This window comes from Magallana gigas, chromosome 10 (assembly GCF_963853765.1).
Source record: "Magallana gigas chromosome 10, xbMagGiga1.1, whole genome shotgun sequence".
NCBI classification, from domain to species: domain Eukaryota; kingdom Metazoa; phylum Mollusca; class Bivalvia; order Ostreida; family Ostreidae; genus Magallana; species Magallana gigas.
The window spans coordinates 10,888,651-10,913,270 of NC_088862.1; the positions used below are offsets into that span (position 1 = coordinate 10,888,651).

The following is a 24,620-nucleotide window of genomic DNA, read 5'->3' on the forward strand; positions in this document are numbered from 1 at the left end:
GGCTCTTGTGAGTGGGGGGGGGGGGGGTAGCCCGCCCCCCCCCCACTTTTTTTTCAAAGTTATTCATAACCGTAACCACAAGACCTTTTTTTGTCAAGATTTTTGATAAGTTTAGACCACTTCCAACTTTCAATTTGCTTTGTGAAGTTTATAAAACTGCAAATTACGTTAACTATCAAGGAGTTCATTCTGACGACGCGATGAAAACAGAGCGCTCTGTTTGTGTTTATATACAAGAACTTACCGAAATAATGTTTCATAAGACTTTTATTTCACCACCAGTAAGCATCCTTACTCACTACTTTCAATTTCGAATCATAAGGCTAGCCTAGTGTTTGTTTTATTAAACATCAACAACTGTTCCTCGTTCGAGTCAATTCAAACTAACAAGCATTCGCAACAATGTATGTCAACAAACCTGATTATTCAAGCAGGGCTGTATCTATTAGCATACATATAACAAGAAGTCTTCAGTACTAATGTCATAAACTCCTCTTTTTTAAATCATGTGACACAAACAAATTTTATTATTTTTGACTTGTTGTAAGTAATGCCTAAATGGCATATAAAATTTAAGACAACAAAGTTTTAAGCGAGATAGTTCAAGTTTTTATTAAAATATAGATACACGTAGTATAATAATGGCGAAAAAGGGAAACTCGTAAATATATCTACCAGGTTATTTTAATTGTTCATCTTAAAAAAACATTTTTGTCACTAGGTGCAAATGTCCGAGAAGCCCCAGTCTTTATGAAAGGAATGTGTAGCACAAAATGAATGGATAAAAAGTCTCATATTTCGTTGATATGACTCGTCTTCAGTTTCATTGATTTATTCTCTCTAGATCTCCTATTGGATGGCGATTCGAGCATTACTTCACCCCCATTGTCGTGTACATGGTATACATCCGACATTTCGGGGTTTGTTGCAACAGTTCGTAAATGTATACATTTGTCTCGATTCAATTTATTGCAGCATTTGTTTGCAAAATAATAGAAGCCGAATTCGATAATCAAAACTAATAATCCTGCAACAATACCAACTCCCGTTAGATAAAAAGCCGCTTGAATGTCGATTAAGGAAATGGATTTCGATTGAAGACCAGAAGGTGCAAAACAAAAAATCGACTTCGGCCAGTGTTTTTCTTGAAAGGTGTGTAGAATGCCTCCTTCCTGTAGTGATATTATTCTGCAATTGACAACGTAATTATTTAATTCTGATTTGCATATACACAAACGTTCTCTATCCAACATAATGAAGACTGCATATCTCTTTTGAGTAGAAGCAGTATAATCAAGAATGTCCGTGCTTGCTATATGAAAAAAATCTGGAAAATTATTTTTTAAGGTTCAATATAACAATGTAAAAAACATTTAGAGGTCAGTATTTCTTTTATTGTAAAATACTGTTGTTTAATTCTTTTAAACCAAATTGAGTTCAGCTTTGCTTGCTAAATTATCTTTCATTTTAATGATTTTATTTCAATAATGAAAACATATTAATGAATGTGATACTAGTAAACTTCTAACGATGTGATTTTCCGGTTACATAATTATACAAACGAGTTTTCGAGGAGCATGTTGTAAAGTTGGTCCATAAAAGCAACTGACGTAATCATAGATTTTATATCTTGATATTTTTTAAAACTATGGTGGGTCGCGGGTTTGCTTTCGTCATCAAATTCTGTACTCAATTTTGACAACTCGATTGGCTGTTTTGTGCACATTTGTTTATGACGTCATAAAGAAGACATCTCAAGGTTTCCCGCTTGACATTTTCTAACGTCAAATGCTCTTAGTTATAATAAAGTAATTCGATTTAGGTCTATAGTGTAAATATTAAAGTAGTAATTCATACAAAGTTCTTAGTTTTCATATAAGAATCGTACGTTGGAAATGCAGATTGGAAGCAATATATCATAACTACGTAGATTATCAGCAAGAATTGGAGCGTTACTTTTTTACTCTATGTGAAATTGTACTCAAAAGCTAAGTTATGACAGTCATGTAGTCTCAAACGAGAGAGAGGGAGAGAGGGGGGGGGGTCTGTAAAATAGTTTTAGGTCCGTAATAATTCCTTCAAAAGAAAAAAATTACAAACATTAATAGAAAGTATATCGTAACTATTTTGAGCAATATCAAAGTACTGATAGTACTGTTAGACGGTGGCGCCGTTTGAAAGTGGCATATTACATGTATGATATTTAGTTATTAATGTTGTCGAAAATCCAAAGGCAGTATCCCATACATGTACTAATACTTAACGCTTACTCGCACAACTGGTCGTGAGTTTTCTACATGAATAATTCTGTGGAAATTATAGTTGTGATCACAATCCACACTTTACAAATGTTGTCGTCTCTCTTTATCGTCATCTTTTGGGGAAAACCCATAGATTTATCACAGTAGCCTTTGTAGTATAGAAGTTTGTATCTTTATGTTTGTAGCTATATCAGTTGACATTAAAACTCCGTTTTAGGTAATACATGTACTACATGTTTGTATTTTGATTGCCCCAGAATGACTCATTAAATATGTGGGTTGCCACCACATATTGAATGAATAATTAAAATCAAATCCAAAGCGATTTCATCACAATACGCCCAAATATTTGATTGTATAAAAAAGGGGATTTTTGGGTTGTTTTCCCTTTTGACATTTGGGTTGACCCCGTAAAGGGGAACAACTTTTGAAAAGTGTGGATTGGATATAATAAATGGATAAAATACTTATCAGGTTTTTACTGATTATTTGGTAGACATGTAGTATGCTTATTGTCCCTCTCGACAGCATTTTCCGTTAATTTCTTCACGGGGAAAAAAGTGCAGTTTTGTGAACCATTAACTTGCTTTTGTCTTCATAGTCAGTTGGTACATTTAAGTGTAAAGGAAACAGAATAGTTTACAAGAACCTGTTTGATAAAACTGGTATTGCTTGTCATCGTGAAACAGAAGAGTCAATCAATATTTTATCTTCGACTTTAGTGGATCCATTTGCTCACAGCGAAAGCGAATAAAAATTTGAAAAACAATATCATACAATAAACAGTCGCGGCAGTTTTATTAATCATTAATTGTATTTAGCTATAGATTCATTCAAACCATTTGAATGGATTTGGGAAAGTCACATGTATATTTTATCGCTTCTCATTTGTTCACAGCGAAAGTGAATAAAAATTTGTAAAACTAATATCATACAATAAACAGTCGCGGCAGTTTCATTAATCATTAAATGTATTTAGCTATAGATTCATTCAAATCATTTGAATGGATTTTGGAAAGTCAGATGTATATTTCATCGCTTCTCAGTACACTTTAACACGCATAATTTACTTGCTACATTAAACTCTTCTAGTAAACTTACAACAAATATTGATTAATTATTCAAAATTAGTTTTCAAAAAAAACCAAACAAACAAAATCCAAGTTGAACGCGTGTTTTTCTGACCGTACAGCTGTGTATATAAATATCATTTTATTCTTTGCATGTACTATATACACTATATCTAGGGTTCGCAAATCCCAGCAATATTTCCGGAAAGCTATAGTTCTGTAGCTCAGCAGAAAACAACAGTCATCTATGAAGCACATTTTTTGCCTTCATGTTTCATTATTTATCGCAAATATATAGCATGGATGTATACGCTATGGCTGATGTAGCATTTCGTTGAGTGATGACACTTTCTAACCGTTGTGTATTTCGATTGCGGGTCGCAACAAACTGGCGCATTTATATATAAGGCCTGCCTATTATGGAAACAAATGTCGAAGATAGCTCATAATAGAGTTGTACTCGCGAGACAAAAATTATTTGAGAAGAAAAGGGGCGATATTTACGTACATGTGTAATAATGTTATCTGTTAGTGAAAAAATCCCCCCAAAACCAAAGAAAAGGTTCTCTAATAGCAGAGACGTCGACGGGCGCATATGGATTTAAGTCACAGAATGAGATTGTACTTCGCTCATCAAATTGCGTTATTCAGTTTATTGCGAAAAAAATTCGTCAGAAACTGGTTAGTGAACAAAACTATTATCTCTTACATTACCGTTCACAATGTACAATAAATGTATATGGAATATTGCATGAGTTGAACCGATTGTTTTTTCTCACAAAAAAGAAAGCGTTTGCTGCAAATTATTAAGAGATACACGAGCTGACACGCCGTGAAATCCATAAGACGTTTTACAGCATATATCTTCAATCCCTTATTTGCTTACAAAAAATCTGAACTGAAAATCTTTGAAACACATATCGTAAAATGTGGTTTGTTTATATATGTAAAATTGTAAAATGGCGACTCGATTTGCACGTGATTTTTACAATCCGAGGTCGATCGATTAGCGTGTTTGAGAAAAAGTCAGTAGCAAGTAAAGTGTCAAATTCAGTAGTAAATATTGTCTGATGAATATTGAGGTTCCTGTAATAAAATTGATGTTCCTACAGACTGAGTGGGTTACAAAATAAGGTTCATGTAAATCACAGGTCAGTCCAAAATTAAACATTTGTATCGTAAATTTCAAGTTTTTTGTATGTTTGTTTTTTGTATGTTTGAAAACACATGCACACTTGTAGAAGAAAGTGTGCCATTGATCGGTTGAAGTTCAATAAAATGTAATTTATGTAATATTTATCGTCAGTATCTGTTGTGAATTCTTTGGAATAAGCTACAACAAAATAAATATTCTGCCTCAACTAAAATTAAAGCGATTATTGTGAGATCTCTTAGCAAATTATCGCAGTGATATAGTTTATGCAGCCCTGATACAGAGTTTAACGTCACAACTGGCAGTTGGTGCATAAATTATCGATACCGCGTAAGCAGACAGGGTAACGGCCAATTTAAAATAAAACACAATTTCATAAATTATTTAAACATATGTACAAAATAATTAGCAGCTATAATGCTTAAAATATCCGATAAGATTAAAATAAGTTCTCATACAAAAATCGACACATAGATAAAACATTGTCTGTAACAGAGTTATCGTTTCTTATCCGCTAGGGTCCCTGTGAGAAATACTCTTCCGGTCAGGACGGTAGCAATAGACCGTGGCTATTTATAGCCACCGTCTAAAAAGGGAGGAGCAAAGCCGGAAAATTAATTTGTTTAAATTAGTTGTGTAGATTTTGCAAAAATAAAACTCCATATCTTACAAATATCATCTGCTTTCTAGATTTGAGACTATTCGCATATATTTACATTAACATTTAACAACATTTGACAAAGAAAATGTGAAGATTGGGAACCTATTCAAAAATTTGGTACCACCCTTTCCTCTAAATTTTATATACTGTAGATTCCTTATTTTATGCGAGTACTTAATTCCGCGATTCAACGGTTTTCCATCAAATCACGAGAACGTAAAATCGCTAATGCCGAAATTTTATCATAGTTTCATGTAGTTTACATATCTCAGAAAATTAAAAGCGAGATTTTAAAATTCGCGAGACGGGCTTCTCGCGATTTTACGCGGATATTAATTCCTCGCGTTTAATTAGGAATTTACAGTATATAAAAAAAATACTTTGCTCTACATTCTTTGCTCTACATTCTCTGATTTAGAATATGAGGGCAAAGGCGGGCTTTTTAATTTAAAATTCTTAATAGCAACTAAACAAATCTTTTTAATTGTTTAAAAAGAAAGTCTTTATAATACAAAAGTAAAATTAAGAATTATTGTTTTTTATAGGCCGATGCTAACCGGGGTACACGGGAGGCCTTGTAACTTCGAATTCATAATAATCGTGAGATTTTTTTATGGGGTAAACCCGCGACCCACCTTAACGATTCTATTTTTATTAAATTACCGCAATTGATTCCTAAGAACAGTGATGGATTCAAAATTAAATCCATATATAATGTATTCAAGATAATGGTATGATACTTACTGATCGGAGAAGGTTTTTGTGTATAAAGAGTTATTTGGTAGACCCACTGCATAATAGTTATTCGGAATTTCCTCCTCAGCTGTCATCAAGTCGCATTGATTTGATTTTCGAATGTCCATAAAAACTTTATCTCCAAAGAAAACATAGTTCTCCCGATACATTTTGTCGATGTGGACATTAGGATCCGGACTTAACACCTCTGGATCCGTCTCGTTAAATTTTTTGATCCCTGCCCACACAGCTTGTAGAGTATCCACTGTAGATGACTGCAATTATTTTTTAAAGTACTGTCTTTTTACAAATGATCAATTTATATTATTTTCTATACATTTGCATTAAGAATTTCTGTCTCGAGAGCAATATTTTTCCTATAGTATTATTTTTTTTTTATTTAAAGAAACACATTTAATTCCAGTTAGGTAAGGACCTATACATTCTCTGGTTTTTCTCTGATATATCATATGAAAAAGGTATACATGTTCAAGGCGTGTTTGTAAACTAGTGTAAGTGCAAAATACACCATACTTTGACTGGCAAAAAAATCTGGTACAGTGTTAAAAAAAATATATCTAAAATATCTTACATTAAACCAAGTCACATAGAAGGATGCACCAATTGTACCCCATTTATACTCTGACTGAGCAATCATCCCATCCAGAGAATTAAATGGCGGTTTATCTAATGGTACAGTTAGGAAAGCGATCAGGTTTCCACTGTACGTTCCAACCAGAACGATAGAAATCAACCAGAAAGCGCTGACGAGGGTACGGCCACTGGGGGATTTAGGAACACTTTCGCCTCCTTCAACAGAACAATGATGGTCATACACAATTTACTTGTGACTTCTCATAGTTTTAGTAGAGTAAGTATTTAAAGGGATCTAGGAATTCATACACATACATTAATCGCAGGAATAAAGTTTTGTTTAAGATTAAGACTCAAAATGAAGCAATATCATGGATTAATGATGTCCTCGAATTAATCATAGTTACTCGTACATTTCATTGAACGATAGATATATTTGTTTGAAATTTTATAAGAAACATCTACATTTTATCTATCGGATGATACAGTGAAACCGGTTATAGCGAACACGCTTATAATGAACTGACGCTTACAGCGCAGTGATTTTTATTTACCAAGGCTAAATTACATGTATTAAACGTGACGGATATAAATAATTACGTTTATAACAAAGTAAATTCAAACGTCACTGCCGTTTCATTTTAAGCGTGTTTTACTGCATATTGTCTCCACTGAACTTCTTAAGTTTATTTTTGTTCATAGTTTTTGGTTGCAGAGTACCTTGAGTCAGCAGAGCACCAAACATGTACCAAAAGGAGTGCTGGAAATCCTGTTGACCCTGGGTACCATGGACTTTGTAATATGGAGACAGTTGTTCTGTTATACAGAGAAAGAAGGCAGAAACTACCAGAACTACCGCCGTGCATACCATTACCTGTAATACATAAACGTTTACAGATATAAAGTTAAGGGTAAGTTCGATTTTTATTTGCAATTCAAAGAAATCTTTCTTGAACTAGACTTACGGCAATCATATTTGTGTGAGGCATTATACATGTAACACCCATGCTAACAATTCTAGACATCAAAAGAAGAAGAAAATGGAAATAGTTCTGAGCTGAAAGAGTGTCTATGTCATTGATATTTACCTCCCATCGTAGTGGTTTCGCAAGAATGAACAGTTTCTTTTCATTAGGGTCAGGTTTTTTCATCAGAAGGGTAGAAGTATCGTAATAGAACGGAATAGTGAAGTCCATCACCATTTCTCTGTCAGGGCGTACAGAGGTAGTAGCTACCATTAAATCAACTTCCTGTTTTGGATTCAATTCATATGTAGAGTACATATTGTAACTGCAAGGTTTCATAATAAGTCAATGTGGCTTTTTAGATTGAAACACCAATCGAACATTTTGAGAACTGAACTTTCGGATCGAGAAAACAGACCTCATTTATTTTTTTTAGTATGCGCTTATGTTAGTAATTCGCTTTTCTTATCTATGAAATTGTATATAATAAATTTGTATATTTTTACGCATGTCCTACAATTCTTTTGCTTTTTTTATTGTAATTAATGATCACGTATAATATTTATATAAAATTTCCTATTCTGAAACAATTTCTATCAAAAATATTTAATAAATGCGGTTTGGTGGACCACTTTGTAGATTCTTTTAAACATCCGAACAAAAATGTGTTTCATAAGATTCTTCAATGCGCGAGTTATCAAACCAATACTTTACCAAAATGGAAGAAAACTAATTTCTTAATTCAAGTGTCATTTTGTTTGAAGAGACAGTGCAGTTGAAAACACATGTTTGAATAACTTCAGATTTACCTATTGTATCGTTAGGAAATAAAAAATAACAATAAATGATTGTAATAGTTGAAATACATGAAAATCCCTTTCACATACCTAATTAACGTAATTACAAGCTTCCGGAAATTCAAGGGCCGTACAAACCGGAATAATCTTATATCGTTTATTTGTTCCACGTGGACTTTGATTGACAGTAATTGACACGTGCTGAAAACTACAAGATCTTCGTCCCACGGTCATCATGGTAAACGAGGTTAAAGCGATTCTCTAAATTAAACACATCCTTACTTACTCGATATTTGACATGAATATGTCAAATAACCTCTCAAGGGGCCTCATTTATAAAAATAAATTTAGGTTGTAGCAATTCCTATGATAAACACGATAAATACGCGATTACAAAATAATGATTCTGGTTATTTTAAAAACTTTGAACAGTTATTACATATGAGAAGTAGAAAAGACATATTGTTATCAACAAACCTGCCCAGGAGATTCTTTGCGAGCCGCGCACGTGTTTTGTTTACAGTAAATACGCATGCGTAATAGTATAGAAGGCTGAACCCCGAACACGTTGCGATGTAAATATGTGATAGGTTATACGTAATTATAAATTTTAATAAAATAATAATATTTATTGCGTAGAGAACTTTGAAATTTTCTGAAAGTTTATACATTCAAGAGTAGTACAAAAATACCGAACCCGATCGGAAAAAATTTTCAAGTCGGTTTTTTGATAAGATGCGCCGTACTGTCTCTTTATATTATTATAAAGTAGTAAATTTTATGGAAGATTATAAAAGTATGTAATGTTTGGCTTTCGTTGGCTACACTACCCGTCTTTCTAACTGCCCCACCATTCCACTCCATGACCCATTTTGCAGCAGTGCCCCGAATTCCCCATCTGGCACTTCTATCACAGTGTATCTACGTTGAAAGAAACGAAATGAACAGTTAAGTTCATAACATTCATTAAAAGATCGAAAACAATACCTTTAGATTAATATATCGGTGTTCTAAAAGTTACGACTGACTACGAAATCTATGTGCACGCTTCTGAAAACTTGGCTGAAATTATTTGTTTTCTCTCTACGATATGCTATTCGGATAATTTACCATAAATCTAGTACCTGTACATGCAACTATAATATGTTTCATATTTGTATATGTGCAAATACTCACAACAGCCCCGATGGAACTTTGTTTTCTCTACAATATACTGTAGAAGCACATATTATCGTTGGGTTAATATTTCGTTGTTTTTCAATTAAATTGTAATGCACAGTATATTCAGTTTGTAATGTGATATTTACAATACATATGTAGAAACCAGACACAACCTAATACTATTAAACAAGACCCCAAAAGCTGACTGCGGGTCTACTAAGGGTCTGGTTGGGGTTCACTTTTAAAGAATTGAATCTGCTCTGGGTCTGCTTTGGATTTATAAGAGGTCAGCACTTGAGGTGTGCTTTTTGCACTTAACGAGGCCGGGTCTAATTTGTTCTGCCCTAGATTTTTGGATGAAATTTTTTACATGAATTTCTACTGATATAATTATTTTTTAAAGATTAAAAAATAAGACATTTACCACACCGTTTGTTTAGGGGGTCATCTCAAAGTTTGTTAATCTTTAACATAGGCCCCTATGGGGTTTTGCATGAAATGTATCAATTTTGCACATTTTTTACATTTTTTTTAAACTTCTGCCCTAGGGATTTCTTTTTCTGTTCTACATATTAAAGTTATTGCTAAAAGGCATCAAATGGTCAAATAAAAAAAACCTTTTACCTCCTGGTTTGTTCCAGGGGTCTTATCAAAGTTGATTTTTGTATGTCCAATTTCCCAGATTCGTCAGATAATGGCTATTTTTTATTTGACAAAGGCGGAAAAGGTGATCTATATAGTATTATTAAAACATTAAGACATATTTAAGTAATAAAAAGATATATAACATCACATATTAAGGGTCATTAATATAAATTACATAGTTACTGTCTTGAAATATATGAATAAAGCTATATTTACGCGGGTTAAGAAAACGTGACAGAGGGCTAGGCTTGCTGAATCCTCTTCATGTTTTCGACCCGAGCCCAAATATACTTATACTTCGAGACATTTATGTTTATTCCACAGTATAACATTAATTTTACGTATCAAACGAGCTATTTTCAACAAACTTCGCTGAATATCTGCAGTTGAAACTATCACGCCATGGTGTCAACCAAGCAAAAAGATGACGTCACAATCCAAATGAAACGCTGCGCGAAAGCGTGCGTACTCGTTCTGTACTCGGCCTCGTTAAGTGTGAAGCAGACCCGTCCTTTTTTTCTACCGCCTTTAGGCCCGACACTTGTGTATTTTAGTTACACATTTAGGGACAAATTCCAGTAGCAAAATAAGAGTTGCCTTCTGAAATTGGGGTCTGCATTTTAATTCTGTTCTGGGTCTGCTCTGTGTCAGCCTGACGTCTGCTTGGGGTCTTCTCTGAATCCTCCATAACAGACCCGATGCAGACCCTGAGCCGACACAGAAATTACACCCGGGGTATCATTGGTGTCTCTCTTCTGTTAGGTTGGGTCTGGTTTTGAATGCACTTACGTAAAGTTGAGTGCTTTTGCTAACTCTCGAAGAAGATCCATACAGTATCCGAAATATTTCACAGTCGTTCCATTCTTAATAAATCTTTCCGTGAACGGTGGCCACTTGGAAAACCAAAAACTTTTAACAGTTAAGTTAATTTTTGATATTAGTACAAGATAACAGAATATAAATATACACATTTATGACCAAATGCCGGAAATTTTAAGTTTTATTTTATTTATTATGATATTTCAATGAACATATCGTACCCTGTCTTAAACTCATAACAAACAAACATGATAGCGAGAGAAATACAATCTTCTGTATACTTTTCGATTGTGAATTACAATTTTTGTTTATCTGAATGCGTTTCAGGGACCAAGTTTCCTTTTTTAGACGGTGGCTATTTATAGCCACTGTCTATTGCTACGGTCCTGACCGGAAGGGTATTTCTCACGGGGACCCTAGCGGATAACGAACGATAACTCTGTTAGGTACATGTATGCAGTGTTTTATCTACGTGTCGATTTCAGTATGAGAACTCATTTTAATCTTATCAGATATTTTAAGCATTATAGCTGCTAATTATTTTGTACATACATTTAAATAATGTATGAAATTGTGTTTTATTTTAAATGAGCCGTTACCCTATCTGCTTACGCGGTATTAATAATATAAGGCTCAAACTGCCAGTTTTGACGTTTAACTCTGTATCAGGACTGCATATAAACTATATCACTGCGATAATTGGTCAAGAGATCTCACAATCATTGCTTCTTGTTTTTTATGATATGAATAATTGTCAGAAACACACTATTTAAACTGGTTTGCCATTTCATATTTCAGCAATTATGCTTCATCGATAAATTCAGCCATTTTCAACGCATTAGTTTTAGTTGAGCAGTATATTTTTTGTTGTTGTAGCTTATTCCAAAGAATTCACAACAGATACTGACAATGAATATTACATAAATTACATTTTATTGAACTTCAACCGATCAATGGCACAGTTTCTTCTACAAGTGTGCATGTGTTTTCAAACACACAAAAACTTTAAATTTACGATACAAATGTGTTAAATTTTCGACTGACCTGTGATTTACAATGTACCTTATTTTGTACCTCACTCAGTCTGTAGAAACATAAATTTTATTACAGGCACCTCAATATTCATCAGACAATATTTACTGCAGATGTTGACGCTTTACTTGCTGCTGACTTTCTCTCAAACACGCTAATCGACGTCGGATTGTAAAATTCACGTGCAAATCGAGTCGCCATTTTAAATGTTTATAAACTACATTTTACGATGTTTCAAAGATTTTTAGTTCAGATTTTTTTTACATATGCTGTAAAACGTCTTATGGATTTCACGGCGTGTCAGCTCGTGTATCTCTAATTTGCAGCAAACGCTAGCTTTTTTGTGAGAAAAAACATGCGATATTCCATATACATTTATGGTACATAATGAACGGTAATGTAAGAGAGCATCTTTTCTTTGGTTTGGGGGCATTTTTTCACTAACAGATAACATTATTTACATATGTACGTAAACATCGCCCCGTTTGTTCTCAAATGATTCTTAATTCGCGAGTACAACTCTATTATGAACTTTCTTCGACATTTGTTTCCAAGTGTTAGCATCATTTTGTCAACATGCATTTACAAATAGGCGGGCCTATATAAATGCGCCAGTTTGTTGCGACTCGCAATTGAAATACACACCGGTTAGAAAGTGTCATCACTTAACACAATGCTACATCGGCCGTAGCGTATACATTCATGCTATATTTGCGATAAATAATGAAACATGAAGGCAAAAAAAATGTGCTTCATAGATGACTGTAGAATTCTGCTGAGCTACAGAAATAAAGCTTTCCGAAAATATTGCCGGGATTTGCGAACCCTAGATCTATTGTTTAGTACATGCAAAGAATAAAATCAAAGAAGATGGGCGAATAAGGCGTGTAAAATGACCATATGAGGACTGATTAGATAGATCAGATTAACTTCAATTCATTTTCTTTCATAGAGTGGGTCTGAGCTCAATATTTTTTTTTTACAGTCTAAATGTGGTTTAATGGAATTTAATAAACCGATTGGACTCAACAAAAATGTGGAGAGATGACCCACTACAGTTCAAAAATGTCATTTTGTAGCTCAACAATTGAAAGTTTTAGAAATATAATACAAGTCCGAAAATTCGTGGTCATTGTCTCATATAGCATTTAAACAACGCACTTTGTTGTGAATGAAATGGCTCAGTGGTTAGAGCACCAGCCATTAGGAAACTTTATAGAACTTGGGTTCGATACCACCAAAACTTAAAAATTTATTATTTTTTTCTTATCTTTTTGAAATATTTCAAACTGAATATAGGTAGAAATTACCATTTTGTAAACTTGTATAATAACATATCAAATATATTTAATTGAAAAAATGCTAAATTTGAAATTGTATTTTACAACTAAACCAAAAGGGCAGTTGCGCCATCTTACCCCCCCCCCCCCATCTTCTTTATATACACAGCTGTACGGTCAGAAAAACGTGTGTTCAGCTTGAATTTTGTTTGTTTGGTGTTTTAAAAAACTTATTTTGTATAATTAATCAATATTTGTTGTAAGTTTACTAGAAAAGTTTAATGTAGCAAGTAATTTATGCGTGTTAAAGTGTACTGAGAAGCGATAAAATATACATGTGACTTTCCCGAATTCATTCAAATGGTTTGAATAAATCTATAGCTAAATACAATAGAACAAATGTTTAAAACGTTGATTAATGAAACTGCCGCGACCGAATGCTGTATGATATTTTTTTAAAATTTTCATTCACTTTCGTTGTGAGCAAATGGAAATAATCCCCTAAAGTCAAAGATAAAATATTGATTTACTCTTCTGTTTCATGATGACGTGCACTCCAAAAGCAATACCAGTTTTATCAGACAGGTTCTTGTAAACCCATTCCATTTTCTTTACACCTTAATGTATTAACTGACTATGAGGGGAAAAAAAGCAAATGTGATGATCCACAAGACTGCAACTTTTTCCCCGTGAAGAAAATGAGGGAAAATGCTGTCGAGAGGGACAATTAACATACTATATGTATGCCCAAATAGTTAGTAAAAATAAGTATTTTATCATACCAAAGCTTTATTTGTTCTCGTTACTTTGAGAAATCCACAATATATTTAAAGCACAATAGTTCAATCCACACTTTTCAAAAGTTGTTCCCATTTGCGGGGTCAACCCAAAGGTCAAAAAGGAAAAAACCAAAATTCCCCTTCTTCAAACAATCAAATATTTGGGCGTACTGTGATGAAATCGCTTTGGATTTGATTTATTCATTCAATATGTGGTGGCAACCATTCAAACGGGGTTTTAATGTCAACTGATATATATACAAACATATTGATACAAAATATAGATACAAACTTCTATACGACAAAGACTACTGTGATAAATCTTTGGGTCTTTCCCAAAAGATGACGACCAAGAGACACAGCATTTGTAAAGTGTAGAGTGAGATCACAGCTACGATTTCCACAGAGTTATCCATGTAGGAAACTCACGACTAGTTGTGCGAGTAAACGTTAAGTATTAGTACATGAATGCGATACTGGCCGCGGTTTTCTACAAAAATAATTATCATACATCACTCATTGTTATATGTAATATGCCACTTTCAAACGACGCCACCGTCTAACAGTACTTTCAGTACTTTGATTGTTAAAGAAATATCTATAGAAATTTATTGAAAAGAAGGTTTGTCTGGTTTTAAGTTAAAGCAATGGTACTATGTCATGTATTAATTCAGATATTTTCAATAAGTGAGCTTCCCTTTAGAAAAAAGATAGAATAAGAACACCTGTACTGCATGCTAGTATATTTTTGGTCTGGCTGCAGGTAATTCACCATAAAAGTTACTTTCAAAATCCTTAATTACGGTTACTTTAATTTAATTGATCTCTATTACTTACCCATATTGTTGTGACAAACAAGTGTCGGCGATTGAATCCAAAATTGGAATTTGGAAAAAACGAGGAATACTTTAGTAGTCCATTTGAATCAATACAGCCAATTGGTTCGAATTTTCGATAAAGATTGCACTGAGGCGAACAGTCTAATTTTGTTTTCCACATCAATGTGTATAAGAAGAAAATGTTGGCATTGCTTGTCGTACAGTTCTACAATCAATTTAGAAGTTTCCATAAATTGATATCGTTCTAGAGGATGTATGACACAGGTGACAAAAGGCACTGCATATCGACTAATTACAAGATAAAAGAAAATGAACAATATCCGAATTGTATTACTGCAATTCGAAATATCATCTGTCGTGTTTTACAAATATTTAAGCCCACTGGCGTCAATTTCTATATTTGTTATTACTTCGAAAAACAGTTCTTTTAATCCTTTTGTAGGATTGTACAATACTATTATCAGACTAGACACGATCTATTTACGAGAAACGAGTAGGCCTTCCTTACGATTGTAGACAGTAAAAAAAACTTTGACTAAAAATTGTCGTTTTTTAAACAAAATCTGAAAAACAGTTGGTTGAGTCATCATTTGATTATACAAACTCTTTTTTAATCAAAGAATTGAGGTGTAAAAAAGGATTTATGAGTATTGTAGCCCCTAAGTCCCCCCCATTTTCTTAAAGTTGAATGAAAATTCTTGCCATTTCTCAACATACATTGAATGTTTAAAAATTATGTATCGTTCTCGAGATATCTGGAAAAGAGCGATATAGAAACCGACCCTATAACTCCTTTTAGGGACCTTTTAGGAAAAATCATGGTTGCATATTGTGAAGTACATGATCTTGAGTATCTTTTTTTTTATACTGCTTTTCAATTTTTTTTTCTCCATTTTGAGATATTGAAAATCATAATTTTGGATTTCATGCCCCTTAAAACCCCTTAATTACGTATAAAAGGAACAAACAATTGTACTATTCACTTCAAAAACATCAAAATGCTTCATTGTAAAACGTTATTATTAGTATACATAAATTACATCTCGGTCCATTTTTAAGAGGTAAACCGCTTTTTCTTTTGTCAAATGGAAGCTCTTATTTGTTACACATGTTTTAAAAAAGTTTCGCGAAAAAAGATATTAAAAGACAATCAGGAAAAATCTCGACTTTTTTCGAGCCTTGATTTATTTACCTCAGGTGAGCTTCGGCTCTATTGGTCAAAGAATGATGTAAATACACATATCAAAATTAAATCATTTGTCTTCAATTCTGGATCTAATTACTTCAAATCAATATCTTTAATTATAAAGTAGAAAAAAATCAGATAAGCTGATTCTCTGAAAATTAGTAAAGCATCGATATATCAAATACTGAAATGACGTCATCAATACAAACAATATTCTAATAAGGTTAAAAGACACTTAACATTTTACATTTTAGTTCTGACAGGTTATTTAAATCGCTGGAGCTATTTTTTTTAACCTTTTAAGAGGACTAGATTGTTGTGGCCAGTTGTATGTTAATGTCCTTTAATACCAGCGCTATTTACATTTAAAAAGGTACATGTACTAGTATATGAAAAAGGAAATTTTCAAAGCTAAAATATATGAAACATTTACTTACTAAGTAGAATATAATGGCTGACAAATTTATATTCAAAATTTCAAGTAAGATATAATGGTTAATTTGTTGACGACCCTGAGCCTCTATATTTAAGGAATTAGAATAAGCAAACCTTAGGCTATCTGATAAGATGAACATAAATTCAATGACATAATTAACATATTGGTGTCATCGACATTCACAAGTTTAGAACTCTATGAAAAAGGTTGCTAGCAACTCCGACTGAATCAGGCTTCGTTATTCTGATAAGATTTGTTTATTGGCGTTAGATTAATAACCCTAATGCATAAAAAATTATATACCTTAACAATGACCACTTCAAACTGTAATACATATATACCTTAACATTGACCACAGGTTCAAATTCCTTTTCAATAAGATTCAGCAAAATGACGTTGTCAAGGATGGAATTGTTGGTCCCTATGTCATCATCAAAGTCTGGAGACGTGGTAACAACGAACCACGAAGAATGGTCTCTTAGCGCAGTAAAACGAAAGTTTCCTTTGGATTGGTCGAAAGCACTCGCCTAAAATTATTTCAACGTTATGCAAAAAAAATCTACAAGGTCACCAGATTTAAAGATAAAATAATAAATCATATCAACATTTTCTGCATGATATAAAAATTGATGAGAGAGAGAAAGAGAGAGAGAGATGAAGAGAGATAATTCATTACATTGTTTATCATTTTTAAGCAGTTGCGTTTTCAATTACAAACCAGAGAAAAAAAAGATCATTAATGATTTAAGGTAATGACAACTTGACAAAAAACTATAAGTGTGAATAGTCCTACTCTCAGGTCGGTACATCTGGTACATCTTTACAATCAACCTTTTCCTTAGAGCATTTACCTTGCGGATATAATGTTCAATTTTACATAAAGTCACTATGATACTGTTGTAATGATTGAGCAGCAATGATCAGTAAATTATTTATATTCCCCTGCCAATAATCTATAACTGTTTAGGTTTTGAACAAAAGAAAATCATTAGTTTACATAGAAGATGCGTTTATTTCATTCTATATTTTATGTCTCTCTGATGCAAGTTTATTATAAAGGAGCTTAAGTTTAATTCAAACATATACACTAAACACGCACATGAGATTTATTTCATTACGGAAAATACATCTTGTTGTTTCTTCTCCAAACATACAAAAGCAAACTACTGATTAATCACTGCTATTTCGTTTCACCATTTGAATCCACGGGGCGTTTATCACCAAAATTCCTTCTTTAAAAACAATAAACATTTGAATAGAACCAAAAACTTCTAATTTCTTTGTACTTCACTGTTCAGTGAAATTATCCAGCGTATAAACAGAAAATAGACCAGTATTAAAAAAGAATAGTTTGAACTTGTCTATAGTCTGAACATGAGCCATCAGCCAATAATCAACAGTTAAAACAAATAACCCCATACGTATTTCTATACAATTAAGCCTACTTTTAATGTTGTATAGGTCGAATATTTGTTTTTATAAAACAATGTGATGTCTCAGTTTACCTGTTTCAGAATCCTTCTTGTATTATTTGGGCTACAGAAAATGGTAAAGTTGATGTGATGTTCAGCCAATTCAAGATATAGCCCTTTCAGAAGCATCAACAAATTGTACTCATCAGAAATGTCGTCAACATTGTAAAGTTTTTGTACAAAATAATCTTGGTTGATTCGCTCAGTGAATACATCAACAAGAAGAGCTTAAAAAGAAATTTGGACGAGTAAGTAAAACATGACTGTTACTGTCATAAGGCGAGTAAAATACAAAACCATCGATAAAATAAATTTAAAAAAGAATAGACTGATTAAGATAAAAACACAATGGCTTTGAAAACATGAAGATTATTTTTCCAATAAAGCTTAAAGACGAATATAAATAATTTTTTTTACCAATGGTTCAATAAAATTCATCAGCTGCATTGCGAATTTTCTTACCATACAGATTGTCGAAGAAAATGACGGACAAACGCCACCTTAGTTCCTTGAAGATAGCAATTGACATGGAAGCGACCTTTAGAAGTTGAAATTGACGTCTGCTTTCTTTTACGATCCGGCGACCATCGCTGATTACATCTAATGCTGTGGCTTCGGGATTGTTTACAGAGGGCCAACAGTGACTTGTCTGTTCGGTAATTATTGTTTTGCTGGTGAAATATCTGGCGAAGTCTTGGATAAATGTCGGGATGTTTGAGGGAAAAAAGATAAAATCGTAGTCTTTTTTGCTCATTTCATGAACTATGAAAGAGATATAAAACAGTAAATTCAGATTTATTGTCAAATAAATGGAGGATAAAGAAGATCAAATCTAATATGTTGATAGATAAATTTTAAAAAAACCATACATTTATACATAAATGTTTACACAAATACACACTAAAAAAAGATAGAGCATTTATATGTTAAAATTTAATATTACTTTAAATTTTCACAAATATATTATCCTAAGATCAAATACAATATATACCTTTCTGTAGAACAAGATATGGTTCAGAAAAGTCCACAAAATAGATTATGCATCTGTTGTTTTGTATTTCATCAAGGTTTACTTCTTGTAATTTACTGTAAACTATACCTGTGCAAAAATGTTTTCATAGTGGTTAAGTTTACTGCATTATTTTCTTCATATACAACTGAAACAGTGGCAGTAAATTTGATCTCATCGTATACGTTATTCATGTCTTACACTGTTCTTCCTGAAACGAGCAGCTCACCGCAGCTCGCTTTTTGTCTTTAAGGTGGAATAACACATCGTCACAAAATGGCTGACCTCTGATCGAAACGATTATTTGTTTCATTAAAAATTTTTTTAATGGCAACATGTAACTTACTCCATAGCCGAGAGGATAAGGACTCGGTCTTGTGATCCGTACATCCGGAGTTTGAATCCTGCAGAGGCTTTTTGTTGTTACTTACTGAATTAATTTTTTTACATAATCATTGTTTATCCCAAACTGCAATTTATTGTAAATATGAGTGCTTTTCCAGGTGTGTTATTCCACCTTAATTGAAGTATACATGTATAAGTTGTTTATGTGAATGAAAAATGTCATTATTTAAAAACAGTAAATGACGAAAAAGAGGTTTTACAAGGCAAGGGGAAATCAGCAAAATATCAAACAATTTGCGCAAGACAATACATGTACATGTAGATTACAAATAGAAAGGTATAACGAGGAACCATTTTTGATTTACCAAAAGAACACTAGATCAAAACAAAATCATGAATAACGAACCTATATATATATATATATATATATATATATATATATATATATATATATATATATATATATATATATATATATATATATATATATATATATATATATATATATATCAGGCTTGGGGTAATGCTAAATGTAATGGTAATGCATTGCAATGCATTACATGTTTTCAAAGTAATGCTAGTAATGTGTAATGCCACAAAATTAGCATTACAAGTAATGCTAATGTAATTCATTACTATCCAAAATATAGTGTAATGCTGGCATTACATGGCATTACTTTGCATTACTATGCTTATTTATGCATGATCACTTAAAAAATGTGATGAATAAATGAATAGTTGAAATTGGATTTGACTAAATTTATTTTTTAAGAAGAAAGAATAATGTTTTAATTGTATTATTAAAAAAGATTTTTAAAAATTCATTTTTGAATTGTTAATATTACTAAATATAACAGCACAATTTCATGACATTTTTAAGAGTGTTGTTATTAAGAGTTTTTAATCATCAAAACAATTTACTCCAATTTGTTTGCACTTCAATAAGAAATGTGTCAACAACACACTATGCCCCCAGGATAATATATTGTATCAAAACAATCTATGCTAAACACCCTAAACCCCTTCCCTTCGCTATGTCCCAATAGAATAGGAGACAGACATGCACCTTTAAATCAAAATGAATGCACTGTCCATCCATGATGAAAATTAATATCACTTCCAATATTATAACCCATTTGAAAATAATTTTACTTACTTATTCTCTCTCTCTCTCTCTCTCTCTCTTTCTCTCTCTCTCTCTCTCTTGTATATTAAGTACACTGTACATTAGTTTGGACTGATATAAAATACAAGATTTATGGGGTTTTTTTCTATTATTGCACTTAATGTATCCTAAGATAAAGATTGTCAAACAGTACTTTTCAGTCCTAGCTGCGACTGCTCCTGTAAAACATTTATTTAGTATAGCTCGGAAGATTTTCAAACTAACAGGATGCAGTTAAAAGATGAACCCTTTGAAACTTCGATCATAAAGTGCAACATCAATCTTTTGTCTTAAAGTGTCCTCAGTAGAAAGAAATACGATTCAAATACAGTATCTTAAGAAATATAACTGGGAAAAACCATCTGTTTATGAATTACTACAATTAAGTGTCCAAAATTATAAAGGTTTGAGTAATCTGGGGAAATATCTCTGTTTAGCTTTTGATAACCGCAACATACGATTATTCCATAAATTGTTTTTTGTTATGCATGTAGTTCTGTGTCTCTAGTTCGTATCCTACATTGTATCATGCCAAATGTCTATAAATATCATTTTACTTATGTAATATGTTGTTCATAATGCCACAAGATGATTATAGATTGAGCAAATAAAGAATGACTCTTCTATAGTCATTGAATTTGAACCTGATACTGAGCATGAACCTGTAGATATGTTTAAGAGTCTTTTATATATTTGAAACATTTGCAAAAACTCTTTACTAGCTTTACTTTTTGAAACAAAGTAATGGTAATGGTAATGCATTACTTTACTCATGTAATGGTAATGTAATGCATTACTTCAAGAAAATCAAATAATTGTAATGGTAATTTAATGCCCAAATTCATGAAGTAATGGTAATGTAATGCATTACTTTACAATGTAATTCGCCCCAAGCCTGATATATATATATATATATATATATATATATATATATATATATATATATATATATATATATATATATATATATATATATATATATATATATATATATATATATATAACTAGGAATTACGTTTACCGATCTTTTCTAAATAGAACAAATTTTGTTTTTTTCATCCAAAATGATGAAATCTTACCTACCAATATGTTTACTCTCGCATTCACTAACATTGTTTTCCTTAGCGTGATGAAATAAAATAAAGCACATTATTACGATCACATATTTGCTATATTTCTGTGTGTCCCACATTGTTTGTAGCTGATTTCGCTGCTTCATCTAAAACTTCTTTACATTTTATGCAGATGGAATGCAACATAGTTTTATTCTTTAATGCCATAAATAACGATTATTGAAAGCAAGTCTAAAATCTATAGCATAGGTCATTATAAACCTCCCATTCAGAAAACGTGCTGATGGCTGCTGCTCTGTCATGATTCTTAAACTGCACTCTTCTGCGTTATAATCAGTATGAAAGATCCAAAAGAGAAAGCTAATGTTTGCCACAAACTTTACCTTAGAGACAAACTCCAGAAATACTCTGACAGGTTATGAGATGAAATTAAGTGTATTTTTTTCTCCTTGTTTTGAATTTTGAAAAAAAAATCGATGCGTTTTTGCTAAAATGCCATGCTGATCATCCACCAAATCGACCAGACTCTTCATGATGTAAAGTAATTACCAATGACACAATTAAGTGCATACTTTACTAGGGTAGAACTTTTCCAGGTATAATTAAAGTCCATTGTGATAAAGTTCCTTTAAGAGTTTGATTTTGTTTTTCGTATTCGCCAAGAGTGTATAAACTATTTATTCCAAGTAGTTCCACATTATTAAACACAGTTTTATTTTGAAAAGCAATTGCAGGAAAACATCACATTATTAATATTGATTACATGCTTTGGTAATTTATGACGTGTGGAGTTTTTTTTAACTGGAAGAAATAGAAAAGAGACAATATATCAATTACATAATATTGTGGTTTCATCAATATCCGATGAATACCAATTTTCGTCCATTTCGTTATTAAGTTGATTAAGTGTTCATTTAAGTGCAATTTCTATCAACATTTTGTACTGATAGGGTTATTGGCCATGAATTTACGTATCCTTGAAACTGCGATTTTCACTTTATCCACGAAAATTATTACCCTTGAATATTAATGAAACCTCTGTAGCTAATTATATTTCTGATGAATATTTTATAAAGTTAATCGAACGTTTTTCTTTATTTGTGACGTATGTTTATATTTTTAATGATCAAAGAATAGCAATGACATCTTCAAAGGATATCATCTTTTTATGATGACAATTATTGATGCATTGTTTGTCGGTAACGAAAGGAAATAGTGTAAACATATATCATGTACAGGTCATGTACAATAAAATTGGTAAATGAATAATTTGAAATTTAAATGCTTGTGTGTTTCAGCCAAAAGGACTTGGAATTTGAAAAAAAAAATTGGGTACGAATTGTCCACACATAAGTAAAAACCAAAAACTTTAATAACTTGAAAATTACAGTGTAATACATTTGCAAAAAGAACACCTTTAGAGTTATGTAATTCATTCATTTTTTTTTATAGTTGTTTAATAGTGGAATATTCAAAATATCCCTTTTGTCGACCATGTTTCTATGTAATGGATAGATAACGAGATAGCGTTGAATAGTTTAAAGAAAACATTCTCTCCGAGGGCCGAAGGCCCGAGGAGGGGATGTTTTCTCTAAACTATTCAACACTATCGAGTTATTTATCTTACTTAAAAAAATTCCCCTCACTGGACCTCAGAGAAGCAATGACCCATTCATATATCCAACTGTGCTGTAATACAAAAGCACCTAGCTCATTTATAATTCAAACAGTACCATACACAATAGTCTTACCAAACATGGACGAGTGTACAGGTGCTCATATTAAGGAAAACCATTCCGCTGTACTGAGCAGACATAGATTTAGATGATGAATTTTTTAACGCAAAGTATAGAAGTCCACAGTTCCGGGAAAGGCACGGATACCGTTTGAATGATATTTTAGAATTGCAATGACAAAGGAAAAATCAGAATTTTGACGTAAATTAACAGACGATGATTTGTGAAAAAATTTGATAGGAGTCTTACGAAGTCATAGTGCGACAATATCCCTTTTATTGTTAAAACTAATGAAAAGGAGTGTTATGGTTCAAGGCTCAAAGAGGAAGTCTAAAAGTGTTTATGGAAGTGATGTAATATGTGATCCCAAGTCTATTAAAATTAAGAAAAAGGAAATACATGTATTTCTGCTGAAATTTCATTCGTGGCTTATCGGATGTACATGTATGGATGACAAGATTCTGTGTTATGAATTTGGATTTATGTTGGAAATACACGTTTTCAACATTTTGTCATTTTTATTTGTTTGATGCACTGTTGGATATTTGAATGTCCAATTGATCGGCGGTTGGATATTAAAAATATCCAACTGCCCATCAGTTGGATATTAATATATCCAACAACTGCTGATTGAATAGTGAAAGTAAACGTTGACGAAATACAATGGGTGACGTCATAGAAGTTTTAAAAAACCCATACATGTGATATCTAAATCATTTAAACTATTCTAAAGTAAAATATAAAAAAAAATAAACAGATCATACAACACATAATAGGGCTTAAAATATACTTAACGAGAGTAGTTACACATTTTTCTTTAAAAATCATATCGGTACTCACCAATGGTTTTCCTATCAATCAATAATATAAATTGAAGAAAAGATCAGCTGGGCAGTGGTATTATGATTAAACAGTTACATGTACTGTTTTATTAATAACACCTTTTTACACCCCTCCCCCATTCTGCATTCTTCCAAATGTCTTCTGCAATAAACCTTTAAGTCACAGTGATCTTTTTTGTATATCAACGTTTCGAGGATTACAAAATATTTGAAATATACAGATATTTTTTAAACAATAAATTAACTGCGGTTATTGATTTCGTAACCGATTCATCGTTCCAACAGAGTTTGCTAGTTTACTAATCAGCTATCTCCATCCTTAAAATATAATAGTATGAACCACGTGCAGGAAACATAACACACATTCTCTTTAATTCTGTATTGACATCTGGTCATTGATTTGAATTTCATATTGAATAATTGAATAACAAAAATGTTATTTTTAGGTCACCTGAGTTCACTATTTCACTGAAATATGCATGATAATCTATGATCAATTTAGTATTTCTATGAATATTTCATTGTGTATAACATCAGACATGCAATTCTAGTTAAAATGTCTCGT

General features: G+C 32.2%; 1 protein-coding gene across 1 annotated transcript; it reads right to left on the minus strand.

Moving 5' to 3' along the window:
- Positions 1-597: 597 nt before the first annotated feature.
- On the minus strand, positions 598-22,165 carry LOC105321956 (glutamate receptor ionotropic, kainate 3). Its single transcript, XM_034453397.2, has 13 exons — positions 21,488-22,165; positions 18,877-18,984; positions 18,348-18,647; positions 17,919-18,112; positions 16,755-16,940; positions 14,790-14,996; positions 10,832-10,935; positions 9,067-9,157; positions 7,563-7,724; positions 7,195-7,348; positions 6,473-6,690; positions 5,890-6,155; positions 598-1,188 (listed from the first exon to the last, which is right to left on the minus strand). The coding sequence occupies exons 1-13, from the start codon at positions 21,621-21,623 to the stop codon at positions 792-794; spliced, it is 2,523 nt and encodes an 840-aa protein (XP_034309288.2). The 5' UTR covers positions 21,624-22,165; the 3' UTR covers positions 598-791.
- Between the last annotated feature and the right edge of the window lie 2,455 nt (positions 22,166-24,620).